This window comes from Vicugna pacos, chromosome 9, assembly GCF_048564905.1.
Source record: "Vicugna pacos chromosome 9, VicPac4, whole genome shotgun sequence".
Classification (NCBI taxonomy): Eukaryota; Metazoa; Chordata; class Mammalia; order Artiodactyla; family Camelidae; genus Vicugna; species Vicugna pacos.
This window is the reverse complement of record NC_132995.1, coordinates 5003702-5015231: the sequence shown is the minus strand read 5'-3', so window position 1 is coordinate 5015231 and position 11530 is coordinate 5003702. Positions and strand designations below refer to the sequence as shown.

At 49.1% G+C, this 11530-nt stretch overlaps 1 protein-coding gene across 1 annotated transcript; it reads right to left on the bottom strand.

Annotated features, from left to right (window-relative positions):
* Positions 1–929: 929 nt before the first annotated feature.
* Positions 930–6470, bottom strand: LOC102538151 (sialic acid-binding Ig-like lectin 14). The gene is made up of 7 exons (XM_072968599.1): positions 6372–6470; positions 5927–6295; positions 5413–5694; positions 5200–5247; positions 3538–3795; positions 3301–3436; positions 930–3169 (listed from the first exon to the last, which is right to left on the bottom strand). The coding sequence occupies exons 1-7, from the start codon at positions 6412–6414 to the stop codon at positions 3154–3156; spliced, it is 1152 nt and encodes a 383-aa protein (XP_072824700.1). The 5' UTR covers positions 6415–6470; the 3' UTR covers positions 930–3153.
* Between the last annotated feature and the right edge of the window lie 5060 nt (positions 6471–11530).

Sequence of the window (11530 nt, the reverse complement as noted above, 5' to 3'; positions counted from 1 at the left end):
ACTGTCACTGTCTGCAGGCAATGTACCGTAATAAATAACTCTATAGACTCCACCAAAAGAACTATTACAATGAATAAATGAATTCCGTAAAGCTGCCTGAGACAAAGTTAATATGCAGTAACCTGGAGATTTCTATACATTCATAGGACTCTATCCAAAAGAAAAAATTTCAACTCCCATTTACAATTGCATCAAAAAGAATAAAATACCTCAGAATAAATTTCACGAAGGAGGAGAAAGACCTGTAGTCTGAAATCTATAAGATACTCATGAAAGAAATTTAAAAAGGGAACAAAGAAATGGAAAAATATACCATGCTCATGGATTGAAAGAATTAATATTCTTGAAATGTCCATTTTACCCAAAGCAATCTGCAGATTCAATGCAATCCCTATTGAAATATCCATGGCATTTTGCACAAAACGAGAACAAATAATCCTCAAGTTTGTATGAAACCAACAGCGCCCAGAAGAGCCAAAGCAATCTTGAGAAAGAAGAACAAAGCTGGATGTATCAGATTCCCTAATTTCAGACTATACTACAAAGCTACAGTAATCAAATATACGCAATAATACAGCAATCATTTTATATGGTTACTACGCTTATCATGCCGATCATGTTGTAATGTACTTGGTGTCGGATCACTCTGTTGCACACCTGAAACTAACATAACTGTGTGTGTCATCTGTACTTCAATTTTGAAAAGCTATTGATAGACGCAAAGATTTCTTAATTAGACAGGAAGACCACCGCACATACGTGAAAAGAATGACAAGGGTATTTCAATTATTTTTTCACACTCCAGCAAAAAAGAGAGAGAGAGAGGAGGAGGGGAAGGATGGTCATAATTTAAAGGGCACATAGCCAGAATAAAGACCTCAAAAAATCAATAATAAGAAAACGTACACTTTTTATTTTTAAATGGGCACGAGTCAAAAGAGGCATTTTACCAAAGAAGACAGTCAGGGGGCTAAATGTCGTTACTCATCAGGGAAACGCAAGTTTAAAAGGCAATGAAAGACTGCAGCAAACGGATTGCAGTGTTGAAAACTGAACATGCAGGTGATACAAGCACTGCCAGGGTGAAGAGAGATCAGAACTCCCACATGTGACGGTGGGATGTAAATTTATTTGATTGCTCAGGAGAACTCTGTTGGTACCTTCTAGAGCTAAACAGATGCCTACCTTATGATGAAGCAGTTCCATACCCACCAGGGAAAAAGTGCTCACTCTCCTGTTTTTTGAAATCACGAAATTCACATTAAAATTATCTTGAAAAGCCAAAAATTGGAAACAAATGCAATGTTATCATATTTTAGAGCAGATACAAAACTGGAAGTACATTCACACATAAAATACTATGTTAAAGGCAAAAACGATACCAAAACCAAAACTGAATTCTCGATACATGTAAAATAATGGATAATCTGAAAAACATAACATTGAGAGGAAACAAAAAAGTTGGCTCTATAGGGACAGAAAATGTACAGCCTGGCACTCAGGGCGCCATCATACCTGACCCTGTGTTCTCATCCACCATTATCACGTTCTGTCGCTCCTGGTCCTCCTTGCCCAGGTGCAGACATTGGTGCCTTTCCCCTCACCTTCCAGGCTGTCTCACTTCTTAGCACATCCCCATCTGAGCCGCCCACCTCGTTCTCCTTGACATGAGATGTGAGAACTGCTCCTCACTCTTCCAACCCCAGCCCAGCCCCCTTCTTTCTGATAGCGTGGCCTGACCAGGGGTAGGTGGGAAGAATCCATCTGTTGACTTGATAGTAGAAGCGGGGTGTGTACATGTGTAAGCATTCATCTAATTGTACTCTTTAGATTTGCATATTCTGCTCAATTTCAGTCTGGCATCAAAAAAAGATGACTAAACCAGAAGTTGAACCCGACCAACCAAAAATAATGCCAGATGAAGATATAATTTGTTCTGCAAACTCCTACAGAGACAGTAAATGACAAGATTGATTTTTTAGTATTATTATATTGCTTAGAAACATTTAAATAATGAAATGTGACATTTTATACTATTTATTATGAGGTCAGTAACTATTTTTTAGTATTTTAAAAATTCATTCATTAATTTTTTTTTATGGCGGTCCTGGAAATAGAACCCAGGACCTCGTGCATGCTAAGCACATGCTCTACCCCTGAGCTATTACCCTCCCCCACTGAGGTTAGTAACTTTAAACCAAAAAAGAAAAGCTGTGTTCCTGACTCTAGTGTGTGTGGATGTCCACGTTGATAGGGAAGTTTTGGGGACCAGAAACTTGAGTGTGAAACAGGTAACTTCTGGGTGATGAGAAAATAAGCCTCAAGATTCCCTTTGCAGAGCTAGGGATGGAGGGAGAGAAACAGGGCGGGAAGGCAGGGTGTAACAGGACCAAGAGCAGAGGCAGAGCGGCAGGCTGGCCATGGCACTGCAGAAACAATGCAGCAGGCAGTCGGGGTGTGTATGCGATAACCGTGTTTTATTTTCTGTCTCTTAGGATGTTTTGACATCTTAAAAAACTTGCTGGCCTGGGAAGGACACTGCCTCCCAGGGTCAGCCAAGTCTTCCAGACAGAAAAACTCTGCTGGGAGCTCATTTTCTCAAATGCAAACCGACCAGTTTCTACCCCATAATCCCCAACCCCCCCCCCATTATCTACCCCTCACACGACAAAGCCACTACTTCCCCGACCCAAAGTCATCCATGAACAGGTAACAGGCTATTTAACACCACCCCTATAGCCCAAAGCCCACCAGAATTATTCAAGCTAGCAGATCCTAAAGTATTTCCCTGCCCAGCATCGCCGTTCCCATGGAAACCCCAAGAAAGGCTCTGGCTGAGCCTTCCCTGCAGGAGCTCCTGCTTCCTGAACCTGGCGCTTCCTGCTTGGCCCTACCCCGCGTGACGTGACAGCCACTCTGGGAAAATGTCACTAATAACAGTCTCCTTTCAGTGGTATTGACGCTCTGTGTTGTCACGCAGTCACCTCCACAAATTAAAATCTCGTGGGTACAAATGAGACAGGGTTGGAGTGGAGAGTTTCCAGGGAGAAGCTGACGGCGATGTCCCCGTGTCTGTCCTCCGGACTCCGGGTCCACACCTCAGTCCCGTCTTGAGAAGGAAGGAGGCTCAGTCACACCTCTCAGCCCTGCTCCCTAGTGGCCTCCACACCTGCAGAACCAACACGGTCTCAGGTCAGAGAGTTGGGCACTTCAGCTCCAGGCAGAACAGGACAGCTCAGCGCCACCTAGAACTCGGGAGCTAGTCACCAGAATTCCCTGGAGGGGGACAGGCATGCTCACCTGGTGTAGTATATCCAGGTGAGGCCGTAGGTGAGGAGGAAGCCAGCCCCCATGAGGGCTCCTCGGATCAGGGTGAGGACCAGGGGCCAGGAGCCCTGCTGCTCCTCACACACACAGCTGCAGGAGGGGGCATTTTCTGGGGAAGGGGAGAGGCGGGTAAAGTTCTGTCCCCAGACCCTCCCATAGCCCAAACACCTGACCAGGCTGCTTGCCCCCAGCACCTGTCCTGCAACTCACTCCACGCAGAGAGGCTGATGGAGACATGCCGGGAGCCCAGCACGTTCTGAGCTTGGCAGGTAAATTCTCCTCCATCTGCAGCCCCCACATGGGGCAGCTCCAGGACGCCGGGTGCTGAGGGCTGGGAGGGACTCAGGGCTTTTCCATCTTGGAGCCAGCTCAGCACAGCAGGAGGGTTGCTGTCAGCCACACAGATAAGGCGCAGGAACTGACCCTCCAGGACCGGGAGGGAGGTGCCATCGCTCAAGCTCTTCAGGTCTGGGTGAGACAGACACAGCCATGTGGGTGGAGCTGCGAGGGCTGTCTCTCCCTCACGCTCCCTGCAGAGCCGGGAGGAGAAAGGCGGGCCATGGGACAAGTCCCAGGGATGGCTTATTTGAGGCTAAAGAGGCAAAGACCCTGGTGGTCAGGCTACCAGAAAAAAAAGAGAGCTGGTCTGAGGTTGGCAGGATAAGAAGTGGGTGAGCAGCCTAGATGAAGATGTTCCAACAGTAGAGACCACGTGGAAGATGAGGGGAAAGGTATCTGTGCCTGCATCTTGGCAGGGAGGACCAGGAGCAGCAAAGACACCATAACAGTGGCAGAGAAGGCAGGGTCAGATATGCTGGGGCCTTGAGTGGCAGGCTGAGGGCATCGGGCTCTTCTCTGGGGTTACTGGAAATGTGAGTAGGGGAAATACAGAATCAACACCAAGTCGAGGAAGACCCTGCTGGGGCCAAGTGGGACCTGAATGGGAGAGACTCGACAGGAGGCAGATAGGCTGAGGAGGAGACTGAGGCAATGGTCCAGGGTCCAACAAGACTGGAGCTGTGTCTGAGGCCAAGGGCAAGGAAAGAGGGAAGTGATTTGAAGTGAAGCTCTTGAGACTCACTGACTCATGGGAGCAGCTGGTGAGAAAGGGCGATGTGTAGTGATGTCCAGACCACAACCGGGTTCAGTGGGGGATGGGAGCCCAGCTGAGAGGCACCAGCAAGGGATGACTAAGTGTGCAGATTGCTGCCTGATGTATAAAGTAGTGGGAGGCATCAGGACAGGGTCAGGATGGGGATGGGATTGCAGGTGGAGACTCAGGATGGGATAAGTCCGCCCAGGAAAGTGGGGAGATGTTGGAACGGGCTCCAGGGCGGGAGTGAGAACACAAAACGCTCCTGGAAAAGAATGATGAGGTCAGAGGTGAGCATGGGCGACTATCCTAGGAGGCGAGGACAGACAGAGATTCAAGAAAGGGGAGCAGAACCTGGAGTAGTCCACATTGCAGACACGGAATGTGAAGTGCTGGTTTGCAGGGGCTGGAGGGGGAGGGGTGGGGAGGTCGTGTCAGCTGCGTGTGCAGTTTTGGTTCTGCAAGATGGGAAGAGCTCTGCGGATTGGGTCCTTCATCCTGCTGAGCTGTGCCCTTATAAATGGTGAAGATGGCAAATTTCACTTTATGTGAGTTTTACCACAATTAAAAATAAAATAAAAAACTAAAGAAAAGGAAAGGGAGCAGCCAAAAGTAATACTGGATCCGTGGGAGTGAGATGTTGCTGGGAGGGTGGGTGGATGGCGCGCCCAGAGCCAGGGGGCTGAGGAGTGAGGGACGGTCTCATCTCCAAGCCCTGAGCCCCAGGCTGGCTGGGACCCACTCCCATCACAGCCCCAGGGAAGAGACACCTTTCTTACCCGTGGAGTTCCCCTGGAGTAGTCTGATGGTCATCAGCTGTGGAGCATCTGGGAAGGAAAAATGGGGCGAAGGGCAGGGAGGGCATTAGTCCTTTACCCCAGGAAGGGATGGGGCTTTACTTACCCCAGTCTCCTCTGGGAAACGGATGCCAGGACCGGACCCTCCTCTTGCCACCAGTGCCCTCAGGGACCCGGCCGTCCCTCCACACTCACAGGAGACATTGAGCTGGACGGTCCTCTCCAGTGTGGTCCCCTGACCTCCTTGGAGTTTCACCTGACAGGTCAGGTTGGTGCCATGGTCCTGGGGCCTCGGCGTGAGGGTGAGCACCGAGCTGTGGAGCGTCTCTGGGTCCACTGCATCAAGGGTGTCCCCCGCCCAGGAGAACCAGAGAAATCTTGCCCCATCGCAGACGACTGGCAGGCTGCAGGTCAGACTCGTGGGGCGGCCAGACTGCAGAGGCTCCAGAAAGTGGATGTTGGGTTTCTCTGTCAGGGCTGAGGAGGAGAGAGGGAGATGCCTGGGCCCCAGGGGGTGGGGACCCAGAGTGTGACCCTAAGAGGGACCAGTGCCTCGGGGCCCAAGCTCCCCCCGGGGCCTGTGCCTCCTCTGAACCCTCAAACCCCAAGACTCCAAGCACGGGGTCTTCCTGTGTCCTGTTCCTGTTCTAACAGGGGCGCGGGCGGGGGTCTCCACGGCCCACGGTCCTCACTGGGCGCCCTGCCATACCTGTCACCTGCAAGTTCAGCGTATTTCGGTAAGTGTATTTCTGAGGATGACTTCCTTCCACTCGGAAGAAGTAGGTTCCCGAGTCGCTCATCCTGGCGTCTCTGATGCTCAGGGAGCAGTCGTCCCTGCGGTTCCCGAGGAGGTGGAATCGGCCCTTGGTCTCTGCCTTCGCTGGTCTTCTCGGGTCGTTTGTGGCCACAGGAGCACTAAAGTGTACGTTGTCCCCTTGGCGAAACCAGTAGATGAAGGGGGCGAACCACTCGCTCCCCGGGAAGGAGAAGGAGCAGGTCACGTTGGCGCCCAGGCACTCCTGCACCGTCACCGACTCCTGCACTTGGAGGCCGTACCCTGGAGGCTGCTGCAGGGACCCTGGGGGGACACAGAGGCTCAGCCGCAGTCCCCGCCCCTCCGCCCCCCGTGTCGCCCCCCGCCCCGGGCCACTCACCCCCCCACAGCAGGGGCGGCAGCAGCAGCAGCAGGGGCCCCATGTCCGCCTCGGCCAGGGCAGAGCCCGGGCGCAGGTTCCTCTGCCAGGGGAGGAGACGCCCCGAGGAGGAGGCCCCAACAGGAAGCCGGCGGGTGACGGAGAGAGGGAACTCTTACTATCCATGGAAGGGGAACTGAGAAATCATCCTGTTCCCCTTTCTCTGCGGTTTGCAGCTTCAGACTGTGAGCAACTGAAATGTGAAAGCTTGTCGAGTTCTTAAGGTCGCATGGCTGCAGCCCTGTCCCCATGCACCGCTATCTACACGGGGAAGAGAGCCTCACCTGGCCAGCTCCCTGTGGATCAGAACCTCTGGGCCCTCCGGCAGATCACAGAGCAAATCCATTATCACGTGATGGGAGGAGCCCAGGCTGAGGGTCCAGTCGGTGGAGGCCTGCCACCTCCCCCCCACCCCCATCAGGAGAGGAGGACCGTTCTCAGGGGCAAATGTGTCGGGTGGACATGACTTGGTCCACAGTGGTCACGAGAGATGTGGTCCCCACCAGTGACCCTGGAGCCTCCTGACCCCTTGGGTTTGAGTCCCGGTTCCCATCACTGTCCGCATCCCAGGTAGGCTCAGACTCTGGCCCTGGCATTGATTCCCAAAGCAGACCTGAGAGCTGGGGGTTTGGAATGTGGAAGTTGAGAGCATGGCGTGCCTGGCTTGGCAACAGACGCCCACCTCCCTACCACCTCACCTGTCACCTGTTCAACTTTACCACAGTTAGTTAGTCTCTCTGTGCCTCAGTTTACTCATCTGAAAAAACAGAGACACTACCAGAAATGCAGTGTGAGAACTAAATGAGATCCTATATGTTAAACGTTCAGGACTGAGCCTGGCACTGAGACTCATTCATTTGATTAACGCTTCGTGGACACCTGCTGTGTGCCACACCCCGACGTAGGGGCTGGAGAGACAGCACATGATGAGCTCTTAGGATGGAAACCGTGGACCCAAAATCCGAGCAGGAAGACCAATATTTAATAAGAAAGTTAAGCTACACAATCTCTTGGAGAACGATTTAGTCTAAGGGAAAAAAAAGGAAAGCAAAGAATTGTTGAGGACAGCTGAAATTTTTTAAAATGTGAATTGGGGCAGGCCTCCTGGAGAAGGTGACTTCTGAGTAAAGACATGAAAGAAGGAAGAGAATGACTCCTGTCGATATCTAGGCAAAATTCATCCCAGAGGAACAGTGCATTCACAAGTCTCAAGGTGGACATGAAGCTGTACACCAGGAATTTGACACATTGTAACTGACTATGCTTCCATTAAAAAAATCAAGTCATGAACCTGAAAGAGATCACAAAGGGTGTGAGTTTAAATGAAAAAGAGATTGAGGACCATCTCCAGGGGTTCTGTGAGCTGGATATCAGCCCCAGCTCCCTGCTGAAAATAACTAAAAATACAATAATAAGTAAAAATACACTAATAACTAAAAGTACAATTTCATTTTAAAATGAAAAATCATTGTAACTCTTTTTTTAGTTGAAGTATAGTTGATTAACAATGTTGTGTTAGTTTCTGGTGTACAGCACAGTGATTCAGTTCTATATACATATATTCTTTTTTAAATTCTCTTTCATTATAGGTTATTACAAGATGTTGAGTATAGTTCCCTGTGCTCTACAGCAGGACCTTGTTTATCTGTCTTGTATATAGTAGTTTGCATCTGTTCATTCCAAACTCCCAGTTTGTCCCTTCCCCTACCTTTCCCCTCTGGTAACCACAAATTTGTCTTCTAAGTCTGTGAGTCTGTAACTCTTCTTAAGACAATTGAAAGGCTGACTAGGGAAAAGAATTTGCAGTCCAAAATCTAGGAGAGGATGGAAACCCAGAGAGGGAAGCAGAGAACAAAAGTCACACGTGCCCTGGGGGAATTTTGATCATGGAAACTTGAATTTGGGGGTTTGTGGACCTGAGGATCAAAGTCAGGCTAGATGTCACAGAAGGGAAAAGCTAGGGGCTCAGGGTGACACGTATTTTCTGCGTGGTTTCAAGCCATGTCTAGGGGCACAGAGAGTAGAGCAGAGCCAGCCCTTCCCTCCCCCACCCCCACCCCCACCCCCACCCCCACTTTGGGGTTACACAGTCATTAGCACAACATGCAGACAGAAGGACCCTGATCGAGCAGAAAAGGAAGTCCTCCCGTCACATCTCCATAGTAGAAAGAGGCTGGGCTGAACAACCTCAAAGCCGAGAGCCTGCCCGGGAACGAAGCCAGCTACAGGGTTAACAGAATTCTTTTTAAAAAGGATTTTGGCATCGCTTCTCGGCCTTTTGGCTAAGATCAAGTGTAAAAAGGATTTTGGCGACACAACATTGTAAACTGACTATACTTCAATAAAAATACGTTAAAATTTTTAAATTTTTTAATTAAAGAAAAAGAAAAAAAGATTTTGGTGACACTGACCAAGCTCCAGAACCCTCTGTGCCTGAAGCCAGTGTACTTCAGAACTTTTTAAGCTACGTGAGTCAACACATTGGTTATGTTTTCTCCATCAGGCCAACTTGAGGTGGAAAGATCTCGTGTGGGTCAAACACGACCTCATCCCAACCACCAGGCTCACCTTCCTTACCTACGCAGCATCTGAAGCTTCTGAGAACCTCCCCATGAAACTTGAGACTTCAGCTTCGCCATTCACAACGCTTCCATGGACTTCTGGGAAACACACCGACATATGTTGGTTGGTTTTTAGCAACTCCCTTTTTGATGCTGGGTTTTTAGCAACTCCCTTTTTGATGCCTGTTAATACAAAGTGAAAATGACCAAAACCTGCTGTAGAAATAAACCAAGATCTATGTCTTAGTCAGTTCAGGCTGCCATACCGAAATACCAAAGATGATTGAGCCACTTGAACAAAAGGAAATTATTTATGACAGTTCTGGAGCCTGGAAAGTCCAAGATCAAGGTGCTGGCTGATTCAGTTCCCTGATGAAGGCTCATTTCCTGGCTTGCAGATGGCCACCTTCTCACTGTGTCTTCTAGGAACAGGGAGAGAGAGAGACAGAGAGAGAACACTGGTCTTTCTTGTTATTATTCTAAGAACACTAATTTCATCATGGGGGCTCTACCCTCATGACCTCATCCAACCCTAATTACCTCCCAAAGGCCTTACCCCCAAATACCATCACATTATGAATTTGGGGGAGGACAAAAACATTCAACCAACCAAATGCAAACAAGCAGGGGCTACATGGAGCTTGCTGTGACAAGGGAGCCGGCCACCATCACTTTTGTTTCGTCAGAGACTCAAAGGCAGGCAGAAGCGTGGGAAAGGTTCCTAGAGGAGAAAAGAGAAGGCTTCAGGTGTGCTCTGCCTGGGGGCTGTCAGCCTGGGGAAGCTGGCGGTGGGCTGCGTGGACGTGGAGCATCCCACGTGATTGGTTGGGTTGTGTATTTGGCTTCCTCTGAGCCGTACTGAATTGGGAGCAGAGACGAAAACTAGGGGAGCTGTGAGTTATTATTCGAGTCCTGTCCTTCTGGGGCTGATTGATATAGGGGTTCTTGTTTGGTTTTCTGAATAGATTGCCAGGGGGATGTTCTGATGTGCTTCTAAGTCTGACTTGTCAATAGCAAGCCAGCATCCTGGGCTGGTTTCTGCAGACAGTAGGTTGGTTTTCTGGGCTTGATGCTGCAGAGTGTGGGTGAAAATTTTTACACATGGTCTGAGATCCTCTGTTTGCACATTCAGTCTCTCACAGTGTCATAGAACAATCTCCACATTCAGAGGAAAAACCACAAAAATCATCTCAGGGAGAGGATCTATAGACCTGTTTTCGAAAACAAATCAATTACCTTCTGGAATGTCTAAACAGAAGGCCTGGGACTAGTCTGGGGGTTGAGCTAAAAAAATAGGCTAAAATTTCTGTGCCTAACAGAATCACGTGAATTCTAAAATTGTGGCTTCGGGAAACAAAGACTGCATTGATCTCAGTGGAAGCGGAGGTCCACTGAGGGAGTGGGACCTGGTCTTCTGCCACGACAGCTGAGGTGCCAGCAGCATGATGGCAAGAGAAATACAGCTGTTTTGAGGCTGCATGGGGTGGAGATTGACCACGGAGATTAATATCCTACTTAGGTTGCTTCCTTTTTTGTGGGTCCATTCCCGGCTGCCATCCCCAAACATTTAATATGTTACATATTACACCACTGGATTAATAGTGCTGGGGAAGGCAAGAAAGAAGTTTTTGTTCCCATACTAGGGGAAAGGACATGACCACAAATGACAATTAGGAAAATGTCATCACCTATAGAAACCCTCTCAAATATGCAGGGTTGGCAGTTCTGGATTTCCTATATTTTTCTGGCATGGGAACTTCAGATGTATTCTCCAGATATTAAAGTCGTGGAGGGCTGCGAGATTTGGGGGACCTCCGTTTGTACCACGCATGATGCCAAAATCCCTGACAATATCAATCTGCCTATTAGGACAATGTGGACATAACTGAGGGTGGAGCCAAGATCAAAGGCGTAACCACTGTCTGAGGTCGCGGGACAACGTCGTGAAGCTGAAGTATGAGGAGGAAATAGTGTAGGGCTCCAGCTAGCATGAGTGCCAACCCTAGGAAAGATGGCAGCCACACATGAGCAGCAGTGGGACAACCAGACGCCTGTGAACATTTGGCTTCCCCTTGATTTGGCCTCCAACAGGCTAGGTCTAGCTCGTACTTTGTGTTTTGTTTGGCTGAAGCAGTTTGGAGATATTTTAATTGATACAATATTCAGGTATTAGGCGATATCTCACAATAACGTGCGAGCCTTCTTGAAAAAATTGGAAGGCCTGGCATTCTTACAGAGCAGCAATCCGCTGGGGCGAAATGAGAACAGACCTTCTTTACTCAGCTGTACTCCCCACCAGGCGCTATCATCTCCCTCCACAAAAGCCAAATCCAGGTACTGTTGGTCAGAACACTTGCCCAGTTGTCTTCCTCACACCGGTCTGCTTCACTCATTTACCGTAACTGCCTTGTCTATTTAAGGATTTGATTTCAGAGGCCCTGAACCTATCAAAAAAGAAAAAAATCCCACAAGCTATAGGCGGTCTATAATTGGATTTAGCCAAGGTCAAGTAAGCCTTGAGAAAGAGAAAGAAACCGAAGTTCAAGCCCTCCCCCGCTG

Excerpts from the sequence above, each read along its gene's own strand:
- LOC102538151 (XM_072968599.1), bottom strand. The coding sequence starts at position 6,414 with ATGGGGCCCCTGCTGCTGCTGCTGCCGCCCCTGCTGTGGGGGG. Across the intron at positions 3,796-5,199 it reads ACTCCAGGGGAACTCCACGG|ACCTGAAGAGCTTGAGCGAT; the intron begins GTAAGAAAGGTG and ends TGTCTCACCCAG. Across the intron at positions 3,437-3,537 it reads CATCAGCCTCTCTGCGTGGA|AAAATGCCCCCTCCTGCAGC; the intron begins GTGAGTTGCAGG and ends CCCCTTCCCCAG.